Here is a 27,609-nt window from a genome sequence, read left to right as displayed (position 1 = left end):
GACTGAGCCAGCCAGGCGTCCCTAGGTATATATATACTTTTTTAACGAAGATGTTCGTTGCGGCATTATTTCTAGGTAGCTGAGAGACGGACGTTCCTGGATGTTTATCCCTAGGGCAATTCGTAAATACAGTAGAGTGAATACACAGTATGGAATTCTAACTATAATTATGCTTGATAACTATTCAGCAATGGGTACCCATTATAAAATCACCGTGCAGACTGGAGAGAAAACGCCCAATAAACAAGAAGAGATCTCATGCATAGCACTATCCATGTAAATTAAAACCCAATTCACACATAAAACAATACGGTGTCATTGATAAGACATGTTTTAATGTTTATTCATTTTTGAGAGACAGAGAGAGACAGAGCGTGAGCGGGGGAGGCGCAGAGAGAGAGGGAGACACGGAATCCGAAGCAGGCTCCGGGCTCCGAGCTGTCAGCACAGAGCCCGGGGCTCAAACCCATGAACTGCGAGATCACGACTGGAGATGAAGTTGGACACTTAACCGACTGAGCCACCCAGCTGCCCCACAGAGCATCATTTATAAGGAGACATACTTACATATTTAATTCATTAGAGTCATTGTCTCGGGTGGGGTGGAAAAATGAGACTAAATGGGAAATTTTTAAAAATCTTGTTTGAAGGGGCCGCCCAGGTGGCTCAGTCGGTTGAGCGTCCTACTCTCGGTTTCGGCTCAGGTCACGATCTCACAGTTGCGTGAATTGGAACCCCACGTCAGGCTCAGTGCTGACAGTGCAGAGCCTGCTTGGATTCTCTCTCTCCTCCCTCTCTCTCTGCCCCTCCCCACTCACGCTGTCCCTGTCTCTAAATAAACAAATAAACTTATAGAATAAAATAATGAAATAAAAATCTGTTCGAAGAAACTAATCACTCAATTATAGATGCCCGCCCCCCCCACCCCGGTCTCTCTCCTTCCAAGTCCTTTCCATCTTTTTTCCCCCTCCCGTCCTTCTGCAGATGTTACTAGGATGACAGAATGAACACGATCCCGTGTCAGGTGCTGTGGGGGAAATAAAGGTGATTTCCATGTTGGCTTGACCACGTGAGGCAAAAGTCCAAGGTGAACGTGCCGAAAGCTTTCCTGGCAGTACTCTGCCCCAGCGTTAGAACTCCCAAGCACACTCCTGCTCTGAGCTCCTGAGCACGACAGGAGCACTCAATAAAATAAACAAGCCCTGTGACTGAGGCCAGAAGTCACAGTACGGCTTCTTGCCCCGTCAGGCAGATGTTTATCAGCGAACATAAAGATACAAACTCTAGAAGCTTATTTGTGTGGAATCCTCTCGTCAGATTAAAAAGTGTATATAAAGTACTTCCTATGTGCACGTCCTGGGATAAGTGGCTGCTTTGTTCTTTTTTTTATAATTATTAAGTGTTTCGGGCACGCGAGGATGTATAATAGCCACAGAGCAGTGGTACGTCCAAACCCCCTGCTTACAAACTAAAACCGGGGTTGGCCAACTTTTCCTGCCGGTTCTTAAATATTTTCAGCTTTGCGGGTCTCTATCACACCTGCCGTCCTCAGAAGGTGCGGCGTGAACATAGCCTTGGACAGTACAGTCAACCAACGCGCAGGGCTGGGTTCCAAGAAGACTTTACTTACGGACACTGTAATCTTCACAGGTCATGAAATCTTATCCTGCTTTTGATTTGGTTTTCAAACCGTTTAAAAATGTGAAAGCCATTCTTAGCCCCCTGGGCCACAGGAAAAGATGGGCTGGATTTGGAAGGGCCATAATTTGTGTCGAGCCCTGAACCAAAATGTTACGAACTCACTGGAGGCCCTCGGGGTACCACGTCCCAAATGGCATCCCCCTGCCATCCCCCGAGTTACTCATTCTCTGAAATGTTTTTCATCCCATACGAACTGTTATCTGTGTATTGCATGTGTGTGTATCCCTAAACGGCATATAGTATTGATTTGTATTTTTTTTAATTTTTTTTAATGTTTATTTATTTTTGAGAGAGAGAGAGAGAGAGAGAACATGATCGGGGGGAGAAGCAGAGAGAGAGGGGGGGAGACACAGAATCCAAAGCAGGCTCCAGGCTCTGAGCTGTCAGCACCGAGCCTGACGCGGGGCTCGAACTCACGGACCGTGAGATCACGACCTGAGCCGAAGTCGGACGCTCAACCGACCGAGCCCCCCAGACGCCGCTAGTATTGATTTGTATATTTTGCACTTCGTAGAAATACCATATTTTGGGTACCCTTCTGCCTCTTTGCTCAGTACTTCGTCGGTCTGTCCGTCGCGCTGTGTGGAGTCGTACGTTAAGTCTTTTTCACCGCTGTATCACATTCTGCTGTCGGAGCACACGCTACCTGCATCATCACTCTTCCTCTGGGGCTGAATGGACATTTAGATTACTATCTACTAAGGCCTTTCCTTACGGGGACCATCGCTTTTCATACTCACCGTGACCTCTTCGGGGAGGTACTTTGAGAATCCCCTTGTCCAGACGAGAAAGCTTTTGACTTAGAGCAGTTTGGTAACTTTCTAAAGGCAGTGAAGAGCGAAACTGAAATCGGAACCCGTGACCTTTCCACGACGGAACCTGAGTTTACAGCCACTTTGCCACCAGTCAGTATGTTGTGTTCCGTTAAAGTGATGATAGCAGACCCTCCCCGACAATGACCTCGCAATACTGATGTGCTATCAACAAACTCAGCCTCTCTCTGAGGACAGCTTGAATCAGTGCTAAATACTATTGGCTGCCGTTGAGCTCTGTGAAAACAGCCAGGTATGGGATTGTGCACACACGAACAAGAAACCTCACTTCCTAACCACAGTGGGTAGGAACCGAGGAGGCATAAGAAGGGATACAGTGCAAGTACTGACCGGTTTTCAATTAAAAAATGTGAAAGACCCAGGAGATTTGTCCCACGCTTTCCCTGCCCCCCCCCCCCCCGTAACATTTGATCAAAGTCGTGAGTAATTCGGGAGCTGGTGTTTCCTTTCTTGGGGACCAGCATGATGGGCTGTGGAGTTTGGCCTGCCAGGAGGGACTTGGTGAGTATCACGGATGCCTTCCGCGCCTCTCTCCACCAGTCCAAGTAGCACCGTGTCCGTTTTTGTCTCGAAACTGCAGTCTCCTCCTCTCCCCAAGCCTCTGCTTTTGGGAATCCAAACCCAAACGTTCTCTCTCCGTCCGTGTCTCCCTTCTTCTGCTGGGAAGGCTCCCTAGTTCGTTCCAGCTCATTCAGATGGCATTTAAAAGAGACCAGGATGTGATTTTTCTAATGGCAAAATACAGTATGAAGGAGGGGAAAGTTTTAATCAAGTGGGTGTATTCTCCGGAGGGGAGCAAGCACTTCATTTTAATTCCTTATTTCCCTTTGATGAAAAGTTTAGTGAATTTTTATTATGTAGAATTTATAAGACGGCTGGGTTTAGGTAATCAGCTTTAATATTTATACTCTTAGGGAAAGAAATAGGAATCATTAGTAAGCATGCATAATTAATGAATAAATTATATTTCCCTTTGTTTTCTTTCAGGTACAAGGAAATGCTAGATCTGGTGATCTCACCCAGCCTCACTGTAAACAGCGATTGTCCGGGTAAACTGAAGCTTAGCCGCACCGACGCCGATGTCTGGACTCTGAGTGACATAGAAGGTAGGCCTCCTGGCGTGAGTTTCGGTGGGACCTGTGTTGGTCCCCCCTGCCCCACCGCGGAAGTTAGTAAGGGTCTGGCAGCCTTAGACACGCATCCTTTCGAAAATACCGTCATGATGACAGTTTCTCTTCCCGCCATTGGGATTGTTGCCTCTGGACCAAAAGAAACTTTGGCATGCCCTGCTGACAGTTCCCATCTAGTCGGTAGAGGTGTGAGCGTGCTGGTTCGCGTTCTGAACTTCCTGTCCCGAGAAACGCTGACACTTCCACTGCGGCTAATAGTCAGTTTCGGGTGTGTTACAGGCCCCGGCCCTGGGTGGGTCCTGCGGGGTCCGGGCTCCAGCTCAGGAGTCTGTCCCTCAGTGCTGTCCCCCCACCCCCACCCCCCAGCCATCCTGCATCCGGGCAGGCGTCTTGTTTACGAAGGCTTGACGCTGGGACCAGAACTCGTCTGCCTTTGGCTTTCAGGTTGGGTTGGAGTCAAGGAAGCAGAGGAGAGTTAAGCTGTTTAAAAAATTATTGGCAAATGGTGCAGCCGAACTAGTTTTCGCTAGAACAATTCCAGCTATTGTTTGCTCTGTTTGGGATCTGTCAGCCTTCCTGGGAGAGCTGGGAGTTAGCAAAAGGCATTACGCTATTATGTTTAACCATTGGGCTTAACCCTTTAGTCGGGCCCACTTTCAGATTTGCCACTGGTGTCCCGGGACCCCGGGCTGACTCTCCTTCGCTGTCTGTGTATGATGCCAGCTCAGGGGGCATTGATCCTGCATCCTGTCGTGGGAAACCAGAGCCTTGTGTCTAGTCAAATACAGCATCGCAAGGAATTTGCTTTTAAGCAACGCCAGGCTTCCACAAATAATGATTACCATCACTGGAGCAATGACATTTCCCTCGCATGCTGGTAACAAAGCTGGGATAAGTCAACTAAAGGTACCACCAAGAGGGTCTGGGCTCCCCCACCAAACCACATGCTAGAGGACACGCCCTCATTCTTCATGGCCCTTTGGAGTGTCCGTGTAAACTGTGCTCTTTGAGAGTTTGAGACAATTTATTAAACCCTGTTCGAAGACAATCATTCTCTTCTGAGTAGAGGCACTGTTCGACCCAGGACCTCATTTCAGAGCCAGGCAAGCTAGGAGGAGGAGGAGGAGGCTGCCGGGGGAGGAAGATCCAAGGCTGAATCCCAGCCCCACTGCTCCCCAGACCGGTGGCCTCGGGCAAATTGTTTAACCTTTCTGAGCCTCCGTTTTCTTACCTGTCAAATGGGGGCATAATCACGACCCACTTCCTAGCCTGCTCACTGCCGCCTGGCACACCATGGGCCGTGGGCGCGTGGTACCGTGGCTGAACTTGCTATCCCATGGTCATTCTCCTCTGAATCAAATAACCACGATGACTGTAAAACCACGGCTGCAAACTGGCAGCTCGCGACAAGTCTGGTCTTCAGGTATGTCTTTGTTTGGTGTACAACGTCCTTTAAATAAAAGTGAACTTGTACGAATCAGGAGAGTTCACATAAAAATCTGGATTCCTAGGGGCGCCTGGGGGGGCTCAGTCAGTTAAGCGTCTGACTTCGGCTCAGGTCGTGATATTACAGTTCGTGAGTTCGAGCCCCGCGTCGGGCTCTGGGCTGACGGCTCGGAGCCTGGAGCCTGCTTCCGATTCTGTGTCCCCCTCTGTCTCTGCCCCTCCCCCACTCACACTCTGTCTCTGTCTCTCAAAAATAAATAAACACTGAAAATATTTTTTGAAAACCTGGGTCTCTAGTTGCCCTTGAGATGCTGAGCACTTTAGACGTGCTGGGCCCACATTCCCACCTGGCTGCCACTAGTGGGAGCTGAGGGGCAGCTGTCCCTCAGATGGATCCCTGCCACTCCCTTCTGTCCCTAATTTTTGCGAGGCACATACTTTGGGCCAGGCCCTGTGGAACGCAGTGTAACGGCAGATTTACCCTCCTCCTCCTCCCCTGTCACCAGCAGAGCAAATACCTGACACTTGCTGTGTGCTAGACGTGAATGTACTCACTCACTGAATCCCCACAACCCCAGGAAGGGGGTAGCGTGATTAACCTTGTGTTACAGATGAGGAAACTGAGGCACAGAGGAGTCGAATGGCGTGATTGAGCTGACGCAGTTCAGCGACAGCCAAAATTTGAGCCTAGGTCGTCTGACTCCAAAGCCTGTTCTTCTTATCGGTGCACTATACTGTTCCTCACTGAATTATGACACCCCTATTAGGCTACGAGCCCATCTTACAGATGTGGAAGTTGAGGCACAGGGGGTTAAATATACAGTAAGCAACCCAGAGACGCACAGCTAGTGGTAGGGCCAGGAATCAGACTCAGGCACTCTGGCTCCGGGGTCTCCGCTTGGAAACTTCAGAATCACTTTCTGCCAAACCCTGAAGAGTCCTCGTGCCTCCGATAATCGTCCCTGCACAGCGATAGCACCCGCAGACACCCCATCTCTCTCCTTCTTTTGTGACGGGGAGCTGTCCGCACCCTCTGCCCTGCCCTGGATGGAGCAGGCTGGCTGCTGAGGCGAAGGCTTTGGGGCTGAGTGCTGGGGTGGGGGGAGGTTGCTCCCAAATTCAGAGCAGGCAGGGGCCGGCAGGGGCAGCTTACACACACACACACACACACACACACACACACACACACACACACCTTTCCTTCTCTTGAGATGGGCGGTGAGCTCCCCGGCTCCGGAGGGAAGATTCCACCCTAGTTGTGGCCTCAAGTGCCTGGGCCCTTCTTTCGGTGACAGAGGCATTACTGAGTGACTGCAGGGACCCAGATCCAGGGAGGACCCCGGGGGGCATGAGCCACGGGGCCTACATTCAGGGGGACTCTGGAGCGAATGTGGAGCCGAGAAATCCCCCAGTGGCTCCCACTGCCTCCGTGGCTCTGCCTCTAACCATCTGTGGGTCCCTGGTCTCGTCACTCAGCCTCTTGGAGATTATTTGCCTCATCTGTTAAAGAGGGGTAATTATTCCACCGACCTCCCCGAGGTGATCTGAAGATGAAATAGTTAAAACACGGAGAGGACTTAGTGTTTCTTAGAAAGCATAGAATAAGGTCTAATATCCTTACCCTTGGCCACCAGGATCACCTTGTCTGTCCCTGCCAGCCTCTCAAAGTCACCTCCTCCCCGTCCCCTTTGCTCGGGGAACCGAGTCCTTGGACAGAGCCCTGACCTTGTTTCTTTTGCTGTAACTCAGGAGCGTGATTCTGCCCTCGGGGTCTTTGCACATGCTGTTCCCTCGGCCTGGTCTCCCCCTGTCTCTAGGACCATCTTCTCAGCCATCATTTCTCATCACAGAGGTCTTTCCTATCACATGTAACCGTTCAGTCCCTCATTCGGCAGGTGTTTGTTCAGGCCGGCATTGTTTTAAGCACTAGAAAGTCAGCACACAAAAGCCTCTCCCCTCCCGGAGCCTATGCCAGGGGTCTGGCAGGCAAGAGGCTGAAAAAACAGTAAATAAGCAAAGTACATAGCATGTCGGACAGTGATGCGTGCTGTGGGGCGGGGTTGGGGGGCGGGGAGGAGAAGCAGGAAAGGAGGATAAGGGATGCAGGGATGTAAGGACGTCCCTGGGAAGGTGACACCTGAGTAAAGACCTTCAGGAGATGAGGGAAGGCGTTCGTGTCCACGTGGAAGGAAGAGGAAACAGCAAGTGCAAAGGCTCTGGGGCAGCAGTGTTCCCAGAGCACCGGAGGGGCAATAAGGAGGCTAGCGCAGCTGGAGCCCAGGGAGCAAGGCGCCGTGGGGGAGACGAGGTCAGAAAGATGGCCAGCTCAGACCTCCCCTGACTTCGAGAGCCACTGACAGGATTGTGGCTTCTACCCTGAGTGAGCCGGGAGCAATGAGAGGGTTTGGAGCAGGGGCTGGGCTCTGTGACCCGCATATTGACAGGAGCCCCCCCCCGCCCCCCGACTGGGGGTCAGGAGAACGCTGACGTGAGAACAACGGGGGGTCAGGACCGAATGGGAGCCCAGAGACCAGCCAAGAAGGTGTTACAATAGTGCAGGTGAGAGGTGCCAGTGCCTTGGATCGGGGCAGGCAGAAGGGCTCAGATTCTGGGCCGCATTTGAGGGGACAGCCGACAGAACACCCACCCACCCCCGTTTTGGGCCCTGCTGCCTGTCTCCAGCGTCCCACCCTCTGCCGAAGGCGCACGCGTGTTCTCTCGTTGTTCGTCAGGCTCCCAGCTAGAATGTCAGTTCTCGGAAGGCAGGCCTTGCCCACCCTCATTGTCTGGGTTTCTCCCCCTGCTGAGAGCACGTGGGACACCGACACTTAGCAGGTGCTTCAGAAATCCTGGCCCAGCGAGTGAGGACAGAAGGTGAAGCACTCCCCACGACGGTGGGACAGCTGAATGGGCACTCCCCTCTGTAGGCCCCACGCCCCGTACCCCTTGCCTAAAGCCCTTCCTTTTCCTCTGTTTTTCCGTGACACGTCAGTTCCGACTCCCCAGCTACCACATAAACACACGATCCTCATAAAGACTCGAAACATCAGACCACATCTCCCCGTGCTCAGTGTCCCCTCCCTTCCCCGGAACCAACCACTGTTACTGCGTTTTGTGCGCAGGCTGAGACCTTTTTGTAAGCCCTCGCATTTGTACCGATTGTATTTATGCGACTTAGGCGTGTATGTTTATGTATATATATTTACAAAGGTACCTTTACTGTAGGAATTAACAGTGTCGCTGGAAAAACTTCTGGAACACAAAAGCTAGCGTGTAATACAGATTTGCTCTAACTTGCTCTGTTCACGCAAGGCGCGTTAAGACATGATTTACCTCTTTTTAGCTTCACTGACTAAAGAATGACCCAGTTCATTAAGCCATCCCCGGTCCGTGAACATGAGGTTATTTGTAATTTTTTGCTCTTGCAATCAATGCTGCTGGGCTGTCGTCATGCAGGCTGTTATTTGAACACGTGCCCTCTTGCTCTAGAGAAGATGCTGGTGGCCATCAGCTTGTTTGATGCACCTGCTGTGCGTGAGGCCCTGGCGACCCGGGAGAGAACCGGACCCACCCGCAGCCTGCCTTCAGGGACTTTGCAGGTCACTGTGTTCCAGGGACCCTTTTTGCATCTCCCCACGGTCCCTGCACGTCACATCCTACAGGGTTGGGGCTCAGCCGGGCCATATGTGTCTTCCAGGTCTGCCACTTGCTCCCTGGGTGAATGTCACCAAATTCCTGTTCTCCCTGAGCCTGTCTCCTCACCTGGATGATGAAGATATGTTTGCTGCACGCGTTTGTTCGTTAAATTGTTCCAGAATGCCTGCCGTGAGCCAGCGCCTGGTGCAGGTGATGGGAATATAATGGTGAAGGAGACAGACCCCTTCCCAGAGTTCATGTTCTAATGGGAGAGGCAGGTATTGAATTTTTACACAAATATGGGACTTTAGATGGTGGTAATTTCTATGAGGAAATAAAGCAGGAATGTGACAGAGGTGACCTGTATGCAGGCCAGGGGTTAGAAAAGCTTTAGCGTGATTATGTTAAGCCTTTTGCAGAGTGCTCGATGCTTAGAAAACACTCGGTGGAGGTTAGCTCTGTGTCTCTCGCTCTTTAATGTGCATACACTCACCTGGGAACTTTGTTAACTTGCAGATTCTGATCGGGCCTAAGGGTCTGCATTTCTGACAAGCTCCCAGGTGACGCTGATGCTTCTGGTCAACCAGCCACTCGGAGTAGCGAGGTGCTAGCTCCGTGGTTCTCAAATTCTTTTTCATCAAAGTCACCTTGCAAGTTTTGTTGGCACACAGATTGAAGGGCCCCACTGCTGGCTTTGCTGGTTGGGCCTGGGGCCCAAGAATTTGTGTTTCTAACAAGTTCCAGATAATACTGACGCTGCTGGCCCAGGGACCACACTTTGAGAACCAGATTTCTGCACTGGCTTGGAACCTGGTTGCACGCCGGAATCTCCTGGAAGGTTTTAAAAAAAAAATGTCTAAGGCTCATGTCCAGATCCCACCCCCAGAAAATCTGATTTAATTGGTCAGTAGTGTGACCCAAGCAATGGGATTTTTCTAAAGCTCTCCAGACAAGTTTGTTGTGCACCCAGGGTTGAGAACAGTTGTTTTAGATGGCAAATTCCTCCAGGATAAGGACAGTTTTTTATTCCAATGTACATATTTCAGTTATTGTTCCTAATTAGCAAAGAGCTTAGTCTATGACTCATGGTAGATCCTTAAAAATTATTTATGGGTGGATAGGTGGATAGATTAATGGGTGGAAAGGTAGAGGATGGATGGATGGATGATGGATGAGTGGATGGAAGATGGGTGGTTGGGTAGAGGATGGATGTGTGGGTAGGTAGAGGATGGATGGGTGAATGGATGGATGGATAGGTGGATGGATGGATGTGTAGATGGATGGATGGATGGATGGATGGATGGATGGATGTGTGGATGGATAGATGTGTGGATGGATGGATGGATAGGTGGATGGATGGATGGATGGATGGATGGATGGATGGAAGGATAGGTGGATGGATGGATGGGTGGATGGGTGGATGGATGGATCGGTGGATGGATAGATGTGTGGATGGATAGATGGCTAGATGGATGGGTGGATGGGTGAATGGATGGATGGATGGATGGATGGATGGATGGATGGATGGATGGATGGATAGGTGGGTAGATGGATGTGTGGATGGATAGACGTGTAGATGGATGGGTGGATGGATGGATGGATGGATGGATGGATGGATGGACAGATGTGTGGATGGATGGATGGGTGGATGGGTGGATGGATGGATCGGTGGATGGATAGATGTGTGGATGGATAGATGGCTAGATGGATGGGTGGATGGGTGGGTGGATGGATGGATGGATGGATGGATGGATGGATGGATGGATAGGTGGGTGGATGGATGTGTGGATGGATAGATGTGTGGATGGATGGGTGGATGGATGGATGGATAGATGTGTGGATGGATAGATGGCTAGATGGATGGGTGGATGGATGGATGGATGGATGGATGGATGGATGGACAGATGTGTGGATGGATGGATGGGTGGATGGGTGGATGGATGGATCGGTGGATGGATAGATGTGTGGATGGATAGATGGCTAGATGGATGGGTGGATGGGTGGGTGGATGGATGGATGGATGGATGGATAGGTGGGTGGATGGATGTGTGGATGGATAGATGTGTGGATGGATGGGTGGATGGATGGATGGATGGATGGATGGATGGATGGATGGATAGATGTGTGGATGGATGGATGGATGGATGGATGGATGGATGGATGGATGGATGGATAGATGTGTGGATGGATGGGTGGATGGATAGATGTGTGGATGTGTGGATGGATAGATGGCTAGATGGATGGATGGGTGGATGGATGGATGGATGGATGGATATGTGGATGGATGGATAGGTGGATGGATGGATGGATGGGTGGATGAACACAGGATGGTCTTGAGGAATCACAAATAACTTTAGGCTGATGATTAGCTTTGAATCCTTAGTAAAATCTCCTTATTTCTGTATCTGTCAAATAGAGATAATAACTTCCTCTTTGAGTTGTTATGGACGCTGATAGAGAGAAGACTCATGCAGTCCTTAGCACAGTGCCTGGCTTATAGGAACCACTTGAGAAATATTAGCCATCATTCATTGCTATTCAAGGGAAAATTGGATTTGAATTGTATCCTGTCTTCTGGAAGGAGAGGAAAAAATGTTGCGGAACTAAGAAAGCAAAGCTGAATAGAGAACACTTTTTCATTTAAAATGCAGATACATTTTGCAGAAGTCAAGGCTGTATTCTCGTTGTTTCCTCTGAGAGGTGAGACCGCGCCCAGGGGACAAGCTGGGCTGTCCGCTCTCAGACCTCCTACATCTCTTCTGTCCTGGGCACAATAGGGTCTGATTTCAAGTTCCCATCTCACGAGTTCCTGCCTGGAGCTGGCAGATTTCGATTCATCTCCTCCCCCCAGCCAGGCTGAGCTGCCCAGACCTTTGCCAGAGTCCTCACCTGGTGAGAGGCGGATCCGCTATGCCTGTCCCACCCTTCCGCCTTTCCCAGTTGGCTTCCTGGGGGCCTTAGCACCCCGAATGACCTCTACCTGCATGGAACAGAAATCACACTCTGGGGACGCCGCTGTATTGGGAAGGAAATTGCCAACCCTCTCCTTATGAAAAAGGGCACCGACTATTATTAATTATCAAATGCCTTCCCTGGATAAAGAGCTCTCACCCCTGGCCGTGTCTCCTGGACTTCACACATTCTCCAGCCATTCTCTCCTGTATGTTGGTAACACCTCTCTTGTGGCTTGCTTACTGATTTTTCTTTAAAACTGCTCCCTTTCCGTAAATTCACGTTAAGAAGATGATGTAACACCAGCTCCAGAAATGGAAAGTTACGCCTTTGCCGGTCTTGCTGTGATTCTCATACGCATTAAAATAAGTTGGTGATGATTTACATAGAAGAGCGTGTGTTCACATCTCCCCTAAAACCCTCGCGCTCTGGGATTTACAGGCCTTGTTTCTTTCAGTCCTCAGGAACACCCCTATGAGGGACAAATGACTTGTTCGCTGTCACATAGCCACTCAGTGAGAGTCAGATTTGGGGTGAGCGCTTCCGGACTGCTGATACAGTGCTCTGTCCCGCTGTGGTTGTCCCTGGCCTGAGAGCACCTTAAACCACCCACCCAAGGGAGATGAGCTGATTCAGTTTGGAGACTTGTACCTTTTGTAGCAAAGACCTGCCTCAAGAATTGTCTCATCTTATGGGGATCACTTAGAAGTGGCCCCTGGGGTCCAATTAGGCAACATAATAGTGGCTGCTGCTTGCAGAATCATTAGCTTTTTAATCCTCCCAGTGAGAGTTAAAAAAAAAAAAAAAAAGTGTGAACATTCAAATTGGGCTCCCGGATTCAAGTGGCTTAAGCAAGGGCCCCAGAGAACGGAAAGCTAAGAATAGCTCCTGGCGTGGAGCGGTTCCCACTTGGCAGGTGCCTGCCTGTTGCAGTCCTGGCAGGCACCTGGTTATGAGGTATTGCCCCATCTTGTGGATGTGAAAACCGAGGCTTAGAGAGAGGCAGTGACAGGCACAAGGTCACACAGTTATCCTGCTGCAGCGTCAGGATTTGTGTTTGGGTCTGACCCCTTTAAGCCCATGTGCTTTTTGGGGGGAAGAACATTAAGCTGACATGTTACAGACATTTGGGTTGTAGATCTGGCCCACGGTAGGTGCATGAATGCACAAAAATGAACGAACAGAGCGTGAATGTCTCCGCATGAGTTCCTTCACACAATCCTAGTCACACAGAAGTGTGCATTCACACACACAGACCTAGCTTTGGTTGCCTTGATTGGATCTTATGTCCTGATCCTTTCCATTATCTCCCGGCCCCGTAGGCATTTGAGTTTGTGACTTCTCGAGTGGAGATTTATGGTTACCAACCCGGAACTAGGATACTTTTTAATAATTTGCAGTTCTTGCTTAGCCAGTAGTCCCAAACCCTCACCAGTCAGAAGTGTGGTTTCCCGGGCTGCATGTCAGCACCACCCGGCAGCTTTCGTGCCCTGCCGGCCTGGAGTCTGCGTTCCCACAAGAGCCCCAGGCGAGTCCCATGGGGGTTAAGTGTCCAGGCGCACTGCCCTATACCAACCACTTTCTTCCTTCGCAACTTGTTATAATTGCAATTAAGTACTTACTTGGGCAATTCCTTACTTGCCATCCATCTTCCCCACTAAACAGGACGTTCCTGACTGCTTCAGCTCACTGTTAGAACCCAGTTCCTAGCACACGCCTGGTGCATGGTGGGCCGTGGAATAAGTGAATGGATGAATGAGTTGAGTGAGTGAGTGAGTGAGTGAGCTCATTCCAGAGGTTTTGGCCATCTGTTTAGTTAATCCTTCTCCCTCTAGCCATAGGAAGCTGGGGAGGAAGAGGAAGCTTAGAGTTTTAAATTCAGAAGGAAATGGAGGAGGCTGTCTGTTGCTCCCCACTTGAGAGCCAGCTGTCCCGTTTTATGTACCAGCCACCTCTTCTGGGACCCATGGTGAGGCTTGGAGATGGGCTACACCGGGTCAGGTCATTACAGCTGCTTTCACCTCTGGCAACGTGGATGTAAGGCTCCCTCAGTGAGTCCTCCGTGGACCTCAACCCCATGCGTCATGGCAAGTTCAGTGGCCCTAACAAGGTTGAGAACAGGAGGCTGTGGTCAGTGGAAGGCCATGTCCATCTGCCAGGCTCCAGATCCCACCAGTAGGAGAGTAAGGTGCTGCTGCTTCTGAATGTGGTGTTTTCACCACCCTGAAGACGCTGGGGACTCACTGGGTGTGGGGTCTGAGGGTCACCTGCCCCTTGTGCTGATGGCGCCGTGTTGTTGTTTTTTTCATTGTTTTTTGAATGTTTATTCATTTTCGAAAGAGACAGAGCACAAGCAGGGGAGGGGCAGAGAGAGAGGGACACACAGAATCGGAAGCAGACTCAGGGCCTGACATGGGGCTCGAACCCATGAACCGCGAGATCGTGACCTGAGCCGAAGTCAGGCACTTAACCAACTGAGCCACGCAGGCACCCCTTTTTTAATGTTTTCTAATGTTTACGTATTTTTGAAAGAGAGCGAGAGACAGAGCACGAGCAGGGGAGGGGCAGAGAGAGAGGGAGACACAGAATCCGAAGCAGGCTCCAGGCTCCGAGCCGTCAGCCCAGAGCCCGACGTGGGGCTCGAACCCACGAACTGTGAGATCGCGACCTGAGCTGAAGTCGGACGCTTCACCGACTGGACCACCCAGGTGCCCCTTGATGGCCCCATGTGTTTGTGTTGGGCTCACCATGCGCAGTGTGACCTCCTCCCAGATTGCCAGTTTGCTTGTACTCCTGCTGGCCCCTCTGCCAGACTCTGTGACACTCCGGCCTCACGCGGGGACTCGTGACCACAGTCCACCCCCTCGCTATCCCTCCGGCAAGCTGTGGCACCGCGGTCATGCTGCTGTGCAGAGCATCATTGCCTTCAGGCAGTGACACTGCGGGGCTGTGGGCAGGGTTGTTTCTGGGCTGCATGGAAAGCTCGGTGGCCCGGCCTCCCGTATCTCCACCCTCAGTGCGTCTGTCGCTCTCTGTGACTGCCATCGGGGAAAGCTGTCAAATACGATGGCATTCTGAAAGTGGTAACGCGAGCAGCCAGGAGATCACCGAAAGACGTCCCGGGCTACCCCGAGGACCCAGTTGTCCCCTGTGACTTGAATGATGATGGTCACTCCGTCTTCCACCTGGGGGCTGGCATCCCGTACAGGACCAGCCTGCCAGGCCCACTTACCAGTGTGCAGGTGATATGTGCATACATACGTGCACACAGGCCTCCTGGTCCTTGTGACCTCTGAGGACATCAGCCTTGGACCACAGCAAGAATGCCAGAGGGACAGAGAAGCTCTCTGCTCCCGGCCAGGCCCTGACCCACCTCTGCGTCCAAGGCACTGAACTTCACCGTCCTTGACCCGGTCCCACCCAGGCCCCCTGAAGAAGGGAAGGAGCGTAAGAGCCCCACCTCGTCACGTCCCATCAGGATTCCCGACGAGGTGTATACCATCCCTACCTGGGAAAAAAGGCAGAAGGGAGCAGGGCAGGGAGGGAGATCATTCCCCATGTAATGTCCTCATTTCCCAGGTTTTCATTCCCCCAAGTGTCCTGGATGAAAAGTTAAATGTGATACCCGCCCCAAAAGATAAAAGCCTGTGTTTCTCAAAAGTCACGCAGTCTGCAGCAGGAAGATCTCTTGTACTGAATGCCCGTGTCTCGCTTGCACAGTCTTCCCGGGGGTTGCTGGGGCGGGAAAGGGAGAGTCTTGTACGTTTGCAAAGCAGGGGAGGGAGACCTGCCCGCGTGGGGAAGGCAGGTTACTCAACAATTCAGAGCAGAGGAAGCTGGAGCGAAGCAAATATGCAAATCACGGCACGGAGGTTGGGGCAGAAAGATGCTTCAAATTTACAGAACGCCAGGTTAATCCGAGCCCATAGGAATGTTTGTTTCCATAAGACGCGATTTTTATGAATATTTACATACTTATTTAAGAAATCATATTCGAAATGTTTAATTCAGTAACTTATGTATTACTAAACGCACTCAAAACATGGGCTTTTACCGCTAATGAGAACTGTGTCTGCTTCGGAATGAGACTGTTCATCCTCTAGTCCTGGGGGAGGGCGGGGACGGGATGCTGGAGGTCCTGTTCGGGGCAGCGAACCCCAACCAGGGAAATAAATGAGCATTGAGTGAGCACCTACTGGGTGCCAGGGGCTTTCCTTGGCATTAGACCATAGCTGTTCCGGACACACAGTGAGAAATATATTTTTGCACTCCTCTTCCTCACACACGCACGCGTGCACACGCCTCACACAGCACGTTCTCACGTCTGTAACTACAGCAAAAGTCTCATCCAACCCCTTCTTCCCGCGGGCCATCCAGGCTGGTACTGTCCATTTGGTTTTACCGTTTAGCTCGAGCCGGACTCTCCGAACGGACTTCGGGACTCGCCCACCCTTGATCCGGGGGTTTGGGACTCCGGCAGGACTTAACTCTGCCGGGGACGCAGTTCAGGAAACAGGCTTGGGGTTCCCAAGGCGCTTGGGTTCAAGTCCCGGCTCCGGTGCCCATGGGCCATGCGGCTTGAGTAGGGCCCTTAGCCTTCCCCAGTTTCTTCATGTGTACCGTGGGGACGGTGACTTCGCCCACCTTGTAGCACTGTTGTGAGGTCTAAGAGAGGGCACGCAGGTGAGTAGTGACCTCCTAGGTGCGTGGTTGTAGCTGGTGTGGTGACGAAGCCGTCGCGGGCTGCAGCGCCCTGGTAGCGAAGAAAAACCCTGGAGCCAGACGGCCTGAGCTCAGAGCACACATCCACCCCTGATGACCCCTGTGGCCTCGGGTGAGTTAGTTAAACTGTCTGTGCCTCCAGCTCTTCGCCTGCGACACGGGGGTATGAATAGAACACTCCTCGTGGGGTGATCCCGAGGATTAACAATAACGCATCGGAGTAACACGCTTAGAGCTTGGCGGGTAACAAGCACGGGGTAAATGACGGACCTCATCAGCATCATCCTCTTGTGTCTTCGTCTTCACGCATCCTTGTGAGATCAGTTTCCCCCCATTTCACAGCTGGGAACACTGAGGTCCAGAGACTCTGGGCAGGCTTCCCCCAGGTCTCGTTGATACCAAGTAGTAGAGTTAGAATTGCAAGTTCTGAGCCTCCAGTCTGGGGCTGAGAGAGGCTCAGAGTTCCAGGGACCTGAGAGCATGTCTCAGGAGGCACAGGGACGCTCCAGCCGCGTACCCCAGTACGTAGGCACTGCCCTACACACCGGGGAGTGTGAGTGGGGAGGTTGGTGTGAGCAGTAGGCACGCAATCTAGTATTGGCCTGGGCGTCACGGTGAGGACGTTGAGTTTTCCTGTTAGAGATGACATAACGTGGTCCCCAGTGGACTGTCCATGTGTAAAATTGGCTTCTTGAAAATATCTCTCTTCAGCTGAATTCCGTCACCTTTTCGTCACCTCTTGCCTTATTGTCTCCCACTGATGGCTGGATGCTGCGTGCCGAGGGGCACCGTTGAATCAGGAGCTCAGGCCCCTTCTATCTTCCTGCTGCACACTCTACCTGGAGCCTAGGAGATGCGTCAGCGTGTGGCTTCCCCTAAGTGCTGGGGCCAGCCCCACCTGAACCCCATGGGCTGAAACTGGGTGGTGGGGGGAGAGGAAGAACGTCAAGATGATGTCATCAGAAGGGAAATGGATGTTGGCCAATCAAAGCCAACTGGTATCTGCCATTCATGGGTTCTCGGGGCTGTGCCGTTGAGGCAGGGAACGGGGTAGTTCTCCATCCAGGAGTGGAAATGGCAGCAGCCTGGGAGTCAGGAAACCTGGTCCAGGTCCCAGTTTGTGCTGCTGTCTAGTTATGGGGCCTAGCTCAAGCGTGTTCTTTGTGTCCCTTTGGCCTCGGTGTCCCCATCCGCGCACTGGGTAAGGGGGAGGGTTCTACCCCGATGTTTCAAGATGTTATAGACTCTTTACGTGTGGTCCTTCAGTTAGTATCCGGAGATGAAACTCGCCCAGAGAGGGGTTTTGAGGAGGAAACGCTAAAACGTTGTGCCTCGAATGAGCTTTTGTGGTTGAGCAAGTCCCTAGCAGCAATTCTCCAAGGTTCTTCATACTCAGGTGAGCAGCTAAAGTCACAGCTTTAGTGGATCATCACTCCGACAGCTAAAGCCTTTCCAATTTTTCTTTTCCCTCCAGGTGTCACCGCATCGGCCCCTCCGAGCGTGTCTCCGCTCTTCGCAAGGTGAGCACCCTTGCCCGCCTCCTCTGCCTCCCTACCTTTCCCCTCCTTGCGGGGCTGAGGCTCTGGGGCCTGAATCCCCAGAGAGGAATCCCAGCACCAGCACTAACCAGCTGAGCCACCCGGAGCACATGACTCCACCCCCCAGGCCTCGGTCTCCCCATCTGGAAAAGGGGGAGACCGTCACGACGCCCGCCCCCTTGAAATGAGTTAGAACATGTTAAAAGGCCTTAGAATGAAGCCTGGAGCCAAGTGTCGAGTGTTGGCTCTTACTTCCTCCCTTCTTCTCTTTGTTCTTTTTGTCCGTCCTTCCTTTCCTTTCCCTCCCCTTCCTCCTTCCTTTCTTCTCCCTCCTTTTCACTCTCCCTCCTCTACTCTGTCCCTGCCTTCCCTCCCTTTCCTGCTGTCCCTGCCCCCCTCTTGACTTCCCTCCTCTGCCCGGCGAGTGGAGGAGACAGGCCAGAAAAGCAGAGACCCCCTCAGGTGGACGGGCAGCATCAGTGTTGCACCAGAGGTGTGCGAAGGGCAGAGCGAGCTCCCTGATGGCCACGGCTTCCGGAGAGCCCTCGGTGGTCAAGGTGCTCTCGGCCTAGAGGGTCAGCTCCCCCATATGCCGACACGCACCTCCCTTGACAACACTGGAGAAGCCGTTTGGAAGGAACACACTTTCTCAGCCGTCCACTCCTCTTTCTCTAGGTTTTCACCGTAGCCCCAGATTAATCCGCAAGGGAGAAAGCGGTTCTGATGGGAAGCCAGAGTTGATCGCCTGGAATTTCCACCTTCTAGATCGAAGGACAGGTGTAACTTGGGAGCAGGTTCAGATAAGGTTCTATGCTCAGCCCTGAGTCCCGACTGTCGGGACTCATGCTCAGGCGCGACAGACAGAGAGAATGTTGGCAGCTGAGACGCCCTCCAGGACTGGTTCTGGCGTCTCCAAGTCCAGTGAGTTCCTCACGCACTTTGGAACGAGTTCCCCAACCCTTTATCAGCGTAGAAGTCAAAAGGAAAGGAAGGCAGGAGAACATCTTTTTGTAATTCCATAAACCTTTGTACCCATCTCACACCTGCTGTGAGGCTTCTTACATAGAAGGAATTCGGGAAAGGAAGAGATTTTAACTAACGTGATGTAACCAGGGGTACCCGAGTGGCACAGTCAGTTAAGAATCCGAGTTCGGTTCAGGTCATGAGCTCACGGTTCATGAGTTCGAGCCCCGCGTTGGGCCCTGTGCGGACAGCTCACAGCTCAGAGCCTGGAGCCTGCTTCAGATTCTGTCTCTGTCTCTCTGCCCCTTCCCTTCTTGCTCTCTCTCTCTCTCTCTCTCTCTCTCTCTCTAGTAACATTTCAAAAAAAAATTTTTTTTTAATAAATAAAATGATGTAACCAAAATGGAATCCAGTCCAGAGTTGGGGATCTCATTAACATCTACTGGCAAGCAGGCTGGTTAGAGCAGGTAGGTACAGGATGTCGGGTGCAGGAGGCCCTAGTGTCCCCGTGTGTGAGCTGAAGAAAGAGACTGGCCCAGTGAAGTGGTTAAGGGTGCAGCCTCTGGAACCGGGTTCAAAGTCTGCATCAGCTGTGCAATCCTAGTATGTTAGTTCTCTCTCTGCCTCTGTTTTCTTATCTGTAGGATAAGGATCGTAACTACCTCCAGGGTCGTTGTAGTTGTATGAGGTTTAAATGAGCCAGTGTACATAAAGGAATTAGGAAGGTGCCTGGCACATAACGGGCACAAGGATTTTTAGCTGTTTTTATCACTAAAGGAGGTAGACCCGGTGGGGGCTGTTATAGACAGAGTGTGGTGGTTCAAGATGTGGCCACTACTCAAATTGGTTGGTAAAGCCACACAGGAGTGCAGACCTAGGCTTTGTAGGTGTTGGGGGTGGGAGGGGAGGAGGGGAGACGGGAAAAGAGAAGCCTCCTGGTTTGAAACTATTGGCAATGAATTCAGATTAAAAACATAAATAACTGCACGAGCCAAAGAAATTATACTCAGGGATCCATGGACTGCATATGGCCCCTGGGCCACCATCTTGTCCCCTTCTGCTAGAATAACCACCCCCCCCCCCTTGATGTGACTTATCACTGCCTGCAGGGCTGGGCCAATCTCAGTCTCTAAGTGAGAAGAGATGCAGTTTTGTGGTTGTAATTGTGAACCCTGGAGTCAGATTCCCGAGTTGAAATTCTAGATCCCCCACTTTCTATTTGTGACCTCAGGTCTCGGGGCTTTGGTTTCCTCTTCTTGAAAATGGGAGTTGCAAGAACCGCCCCCCCCCACCCCAGAGAGTTGATGTGAGCACCTGATGAGATATAATGCACGTTATCGGGCCTGTGTGACACATTTCGAGCCTGTGGTAAGAGCACAGTGATTGGGAGGCACTCATTCGTTATATCACAGATGTCCTAGTAAGTGGCCCTTTAAATCCCAGGCCTTCATGGAACCTGTTCCTCACCATGGAGTGCAGAATCCACTTGTGTTCTTGGGTTGCATGTAACGGAATATGGACTCCAGCTGATGTTAGCCCAAAAGGACCTATCCAGAAAATCTGGAGCAGCTCCCTGTGAGAATAGAATAATCAGGCCTTAAGAAACACCAAGAGGGGCGCCTGGGTGGCGCAGTCGGTTAAGCGTCCGACTTCAGCCAGGTCACGATCTCGCGGTCCGTGAGTTCGAGCCCCGCGTCGGGCTCTGGGCTGATGGCTCAGAGCCTGGAGCCTGTTTCCGATTCTGTGTCTCCCTCTCTCTCTCTGCCCCTCCCCCGTTCATGCTCTGTCTCTCTCTGTCCCAAAAATAAATAAAAACGTTGAAAAAAAAAATTAAAAAAAAAAAAGAAAGAAAAAAGAAACACCAAGAAAAGGACAGCTTCTGGGATCCAAGCAATAGGAAGGAACGAAAAGTCAGGCTCCTCAGAGTGTAGCTGCTGGAATGAACTATTCAGCCCAAGATTTAAATTCCCAGGACAGGATCTGATTGGGTGAATTCCGTCACGAGCCCACCCCTTGGCTAAGAGCAGGGCATCTTGATCGACAGCCCTGTCCCAGCTGCAGTCAACTGAGATGGTGTCTAAGTTAGGACAGAGAGGATAGGACAGATAGGCTGTGCTGCAGTAGTCAGTGTCGTGGACCCAGTGACTTCACACAACAAAGGCTTGTTTCTTACTCAAAGTTCCGTGCGGATTCGGTGAAACTCTCCGGGGCATCTCTCCTCTACACGCTGACTCAGGATCCAGGAGATATCCGTACCGTAGCTCTGACGTCTCAACCCTGACACTTGCTGCCAACAGAGGAGAGAGGGCAGGCAGGAGGGTCGCAGGGGATGGTTTTATTGGCCAGACCTGGGCAAGGCTCATACATTCTACGGGGCAGAATCCAGTCGCGTGGCCGACTCTGACTGCAAGGCAGGCAGGAAATAAAACCTTCCTGGTGCCCAGGAAGAGGAAAATGAAATGGGATTTGATGAACACCTAAGTTGTCTCTGCCCTGGAAGGAGTTAAATACCCAAAGGAAAACGGTAGCGGTGATGGTAGTCTGGCTTCGGGGATGTAATCTTCTCTTTTTCCACGCAGATCTTGTCCACGTGTCCTGCACAGCCAGCCTCCCACGGCCATGGCAGCCTACGGCCAGACACAGTACAGTGCAGGGGTCCAGCCAGCTGCCCCTTATACCACTTACCCACCTCCGGCACAAGCCTATGGAATCCCTTCTTACAGTGAGTACCAGACCAAGCCCTCGCTTTCCCCCTGGGGTCCCCAACGTTGTGGTCTTTCTCCTGTCCTGCTGCCTCCGTTAAACGCAAAATGATAAATGCAGCCGGCCTCGTTTTGGAATGGGAATAGGGGGAACGGACAGACACATTTAAATATGGTGCTAGCTTGACAGATTCTATCAAGGCCTCTTTTGCTTGCAAGAGTAAGAAACTTAACCCAAGCCAGGTTAGGAAAAATGGAAATGTAATGACTCTCATACGGCGAAATCTAGAGATAGAGCTAACTTCAAGTACGGCCGGACCCGGGTGCTCAGGGGAGGTCAGGTGTACCACAGCTCGCTCCAGATTCGGATGTTTTCCTCTGCGTTGGCTTTAATCCCACACGGGTTTTTCCCATGTGGCAGCAAAATGGTGCCCGTCCCTCCGGGTTGGCATCCTTTTAGCTCAGCACCGCCAGTGGAAAGAGAGCCCATCTTTCCCCGCGGCCCCACCAGGATCCCTAGCAGCCCTCGTTGGCCCAAATTGGGTCACGTGACAATGCTTCAAGCTAGTCAAGAAGGTGAACATGAGAGAGATGAGGAGGCTGAAGTGTGTGGATTGTATCTGAGGGAGAGATGGTTCTCGCGAAGGAAAGTAAGCGGATGCCGGGAAGGCAAAAACAACAGACCTACAGACCGTGACTGTCAGAACCTTATTGCTACAAACCAAAGAGTCCGTGAACCTGGCCCAGCATCCACCGCTCACCTGCCCCCATCTGTACGGGTCAGGGTTCTCCAGAGAGGCAGAACCAATGGGAGGGAGATATCTATATCTGTATCTATATCTATATATTGAGACAGAGAGAGAGAGAGAGAGAGAGGATAGGAACTGGCTCCCCCAATTATGGAGGCTGGGAAGTTACAAGATCTGAGGTTGGCAAGCTGGAGACCCAAGAGAGCCCATGGTGTCATTCCAATTTGAGTCCAAAGGCCAGAGAAAAGGAGGGGTAATGGTATAAATTCTGGTCTAAAAGTAGGCGGGCCCAAGACCCAAGAAGGGCTGACTTTTCAGCTCCAGTCTGAAGACAGGAAAAGACTGATGTGCCAGGTCAAACACTCAGATAGAAGGAGTCACCTCTTACTTAGTTAGCCTTTTTTGTTCTATTCAGGTCTTCACTTGATTAGGTGAGGCCCACCCACATTAGGGAGGGCAATCTGCTTATTCAGTCTACAGATTCAAATGTTAGTCTCCTTCAGAGACACTCTCACACAGACATACCCAAGATAATGTTTAACCAACTGCCTGGGCAACTTGTGGCCCAGTGAGGGTGACACATAAAATTAACTATCACACTGCCTATGGCTTATATTCATGCTAGTCCTTCCCCTCTTAACTGATGTATCAACCCAAATCTCTTTTGGTAGCAAATGACAAAAGTCCAGTGCTAATTAGCTTAAGGAAATAAGGGTGTTGACTGCAAACCATAGCTGAACGATCTTAGGGTATGAGCTTCAGGCAGGGCTAAATCCAGGTACTCAAGTGATGATATGAAGAATCAGTCTCTCTGCTTTCCTTTGGAAGGTTAACCTTCATTCTGAGACTTTCCCACTGTGGTGTCAAAGAGAGCCCTCGCAGTTCCAAGCTGTACCTCCCCCCAAAAGAGAGCTTCTCTCGTCCAGGACTTCCTGTACCATCCCAGGGATTCCTCTGACTGGACTCCCAGTCACTGGGGCAGAGACACTGGGGCAGAGAAGATAGAATGCTCTGGATGGCCACATTTGGCCACATATCCACCCATGGAACCACGAGTCAGGTCAAGCTCATCCAAGAGAACCGAACTGAATGTAGGGCAAGGTAGTCCCCGGAGGAGGAAGGGACAGGTAGAAACCACAGACGCCTAGTGGAAAGGTAGTCAGGAGACCTGGCTTCTGGGCCCAGCTGCCTCTGACCTTCCCAGGCCTCGGTTTTGTCATCTGTTAAATGAATGTATCATCTCATCTTCCCAACTCGATGGTATGGCTCGAGTGCAGAGACTGAGTCTTTCCTTTTTTTCCCTTCCTTTTCTCCCTCTCTACCTCTGCTCTTTTCTTGTGTTCATTCATTCATTCATTCATTCACTCAGCATTGGGTCGTGTGCTAGGCGCACAGAGGCCAACAAAGCAGAATGGGCCCTCTGTGGAGCTTACAGTCTGCAACAGAGGCTGAAAAGTAAAGGCCAGTGGGTAATGTGGGTATCTCTTTTAACCTATAAAACATGCTTAACATTTAAAAAATTGCTAAGTTTAGGAGCACCTAGGTGGCTCAGTTGGTGAAGTGTCTAACTTGATTTCAGCTCAGGTCATGATCTCATGCTCGTGAGATTGAGCCCCATGTCTGGATCTGTGCCAAATGTACCTTGCTTGGGGTTCTCTCTCCCTCTCTCTCTCTCTACCCGTCCCCCACGCACATGCACATTCTCCCACGCACATGCGTGCATGCTCTCTCTCCCTCAAAAGTAAATAAACATTAAAAAAAATAAACATTTACAAAAAATAAATTAATTGCCAATTTTAAAATGCGAAGTGCTCATGTAAAAATTTATATTTCTGGGGTGCCTGGGTGGCTCAGTCGGTTAAGCATCTGACTTCGGCTCAGGTCATGATCTCACAGCTTGGGAGTTCGAGATCCACATCGGGCTGTGTGCTGATAGCTTAGAGCCTGAAGCCTGCTTCGAACTCTGTGTCTCCCTCTCTTTCTGCCCCTCCCCTGCCCGTGCTTTGTCTCTCTCTCTCTCTCTCTTTCAAGAATAAACTTTAAAACAATTTTTTTAATTTAAAGATTCTCTCCACCTCTACCCCTGTGCCCCCCTCACACTTGTTCTCTAAAATTAAAAAAATATATATATATTTCTAATGTCTTTCAAAAGAGAGAGAGAGAGAGAGAGATGATCCGGCAGCACTGAACCCACATTCTTTTTTGTGTCAGGAATAGGTGACTCTGAGTAAGGCTGTGCCCGTTAGCCTAAATTTGTCATGCTCCCCACCCAGCCCACGTGGCTCTCTTGAATTATCTGCCTGTCCCCCAAAGACGTTTGAGTTTGCACCTCCTGGCCTAAAGGGAGAAAAACATTTTAAGATTTACAAATCTTCGCGTGTTTCGAACTATGCTCTGTGATACAAGGAAGAGAAGTCGGTCGTGAGGGAGAACGGGAGGAAGGCTTCATCTAGGCTCCAGCTTCGGGGAGGCCTTTTAGACAAAGAGCTGGTTCAGCATCCTAAGAACTGAGGCAGCCTCCAGGCAGGGGGGCCGCCCGTCGGAAGTCAGAAGGCCCCGAGATGGGAGGAATTTGGAGAGTCCCAGGAGCCCAATAGCCACAGCACAGTGAGGGATGAGGTGGGTGAGGCGGGCAGAGCCCGCGAGGCCTGGGAAGGATTTGGGGTTTTATTCCGAGCGAAACGGGAACTCGTTGGCAGGTTTATAAGCAGAGGGCTAAACGCTACAGTCTGGGTTTTTTTCCAAGATCGCGTCGGCCGCCGTGGGGAGCTTGGATTGGAGGGAAGGAAGAAGGCAGCAGGCAGGCTGGTCAGAGACTGAGGAGGAGTGCGGGGTGATGGTGGTGGCCCGGGGCAGGGCAGTGCATCGACTGAATAGACAGGGGGTGATTCTAGGGGTAGGAGTGGTGGGTCCTGTTGGGGCAACAGGCCAGGTGTTGGGAATAGTCACCGTCACTGAGCTGCCGTCGCCTCAGTCCTCAATGTTCTGTGTCCTTGGGGGTAAAGAACCAGCTCAGGGTCCCCCAGCTGGTCGGTGGCATTAGACCCAAAGTAGCCTGGCCCTGGAGTCCAGTCTCTTCATCCCTGAGCTCTAGTGCCTGTGACGGTCCTCGGCCACAGGCGTGGGCATTGTTTCCAACCCTCTGTCCCTCCTGTGCCAGAAGGCTTGTGATATAATCCCGCCTAAGCTACCCCACCTGGCTGACAGCCAGGGAAACCGAAGCCGTATTATTTTTCGGCATAAAAGAGAAAACCGGCCCTGTGTCCAGACACAACGTGGCAGGTTGTACAAGCATATGTCCTGGGCTCACCACCCCCCCCCCCCCCCCCCCCCCGCCACACGCGGGTCCTGACACACTGGACAAGCCCCTTAGCCCCTTCAGTTTCCTCCTTCGCGCAGCGGGGGCGCTGCTCGTCTCCTCGCCATTACTGTGAAGATAGACGAGGCTGTCTGTGTCAGAGGTCGGCCACCGTTGTCTGCAAAGGTCCAGATGGTCCTTCTGGCTCTGCGGACCCTAGAGTCCCTGTCGCAGCCATTCAGCTCCGCCACCGTAGTGTGAAGGCAGCCGGACGATATGGAAACTAACAGGTGTCTCCGTGTTCCAATAAAGCTTTATTTACACAGACAGGAAGTAGGCCAGACTTGGTCCACAGGCCGTGATTGGCCAACCCCTGATCTCTGCGAAGGGATCAGCTCACAGGGCTGGCCCAAGGGACATACTCAATCAAGACAGCAGGGTCTTGCCAGGCTGCCACACACACCTGGAATGTTCATGTCACTGAACAGTGACAGGTAGGATGAAAAGCCATTTTCCTTCACCTGTGCCTGTGCCTGAGCAAGCAGTGTTTGCTCATTGTCTGGACAAACCTTGTTGAATCTTGTTAGGAAGCTTTCTCAGTGCTCCTTGGCAAACAGCATTATTTACTTTTGTGCAAATAGCTTCAAGGAAGTGACACATTTGAGCAAGCTAGAGGGAAGAAGGTGAGCGGTATTGAATAGGTTTTTCCTCGATTTGTTACGCAACATTTAAGACATCGGTAAAAGCATGAAGACGAACCCTACAGATACCACGAGCCGGAATCCAACGTAAGAAATAAAAAGCATGAAAGGTCATCTCCCTTTCTTCTCAGAGACACCCACATGCCTGGAGTTGCTGTTTGTCATCCCTCTGCATTTCTTTATGTAGACTAGGGGGTCAGCAAAGTTTTTCTGGGAAGAGCCTGATAGTAAATATTTTCAGCTTTGCAGGCCCTACAGTCTTTCACAGTCACGCAGCTCTTCCATTATAATGCCGAAGAAGCCATCCTCCATAAACGAATGGATGTGTCTGTGTTCCCATAAAACTTCATTTGCAAAAAACAGGCATCAAGTCCCATTTGGCCCATGGGCCTAAGTAGAGTATTGTTTTGCGTGTTTTACAACTTTATATACGTTGGTTCTTTTAGTCTCTATTCTTTTGACACTTGCTTTTTCTACCCACCCTTATGTCTTACGAAATTTATCCCTGTTTGTGCCTGTGGCTATAGTTCATTCATTTTCACTCTGTGTAATATTCCATATTCCATTATTTGGTTGTGCCACAACTCATGTGTCTATTTTTTTATTTTTTTGAGGGGGGAGGGGCAGAGGGGAAGGGGAGGGAGAGAGAGAGGGAGACAGAGATTGAGAGAGAATCTTAGCAGGCTCCACACCCAGCACGGAGCCTGACGCAGGGCTCAATCTCACAACCACGAGATCATGACCTGAGCCAAAATCGAGTCAGACACTTCACCAACTGAGCCACCCAGGGGTCCGTCATTTATCTCTTATACCCCAAACTTAATCACTTAAAACAACACTGGTAAACTATTTCTGGTGCTTCTGTGGATTGGCTGGGTAGACTCTCTCCTGGTCTCCCTGGGGTCTCTCATGAAGCTGCACTTGGCTGGCAGGTCGGCTGGCATGGCTCCCTCCACCTGCCCTTTAATCCTGTGCTTGCTCACAGCGTGCTGGTGTCAGGTTTCCAGGAGGGCAGAGTTGGGGCGCAAGAGTGACTCAATCAGTTAAGCATCCCTCTCTTGATTTAGGCTCAGGTCATGATCTCAGGGTTTGTGAGATCAAGCCCCACATTGGGCTCATGCTGACTGCACGGAACCTGCTTGGGATTCTCTCTCCCTCTCTCTCCCTCTCTCTCTCCCTCTCTCTCTCTCTGCCTCTCCTCCACTCGTGCTCTCTCTCTCTCTCTCAAAATAAGTGGA

At 51.2% G+C, this 27,609-nt stretch overlaps 1 protein-coding gene across 3 annotated transcripts in view; it reads left to right on the top strand.

Moving 5' to 3' along the window:
- The window catches only part of EYA2 (EYA transcriptional coactivator and phosphatase 2), a 267,325-nt gene that overhangs the window by 80,612 nt on the left and 159,104 nt on the right, over positions 1-27,609 (top strand). For 2 of the 3 annotated variants that reach the window (XM_047852863.1, XM_047852864.1), the window contains exons 2-4: positions 3,522-3,640; positions 17,895-17,940; positions 21,501-21,643. In XM_047852863.1, the coding sequence (XP_047708819.1) occupies positions 3,532-3,640; positions 17,895-17,940; positions 21,501-21,643 (298 nt within the window). In that variant the 5' untranslated portion in view covers positions 3,522-3,531. Of the gene's footprint in view, positions 1-3,521; positions 3,655-17,894; positions 17,941-21,500; positions 21,644-27,609 lie in introns of those variants that run through there. The other variant, XM_047852865.1, reaches the window with a different exon arrangement.

Source organism: Prionailurus viverrinus, chromosome A3 (genome assembly GCF_022837055.1).
Source record: "Prionailurus viverrinus isolate Anna chromosome A3, UM_Priviv_1.0, whole genome shotgun sequence".
NCBI lineage: Eukaryota > Metazoa > Chordata > Mammalia > Carnivora > Felidae > Prionailurus > Prionailurus viverrinus.
Note: the sequence above shows the minus strand (reverse complement) of the source record. Positions and strands in the feature narration are given on the sequence as shown.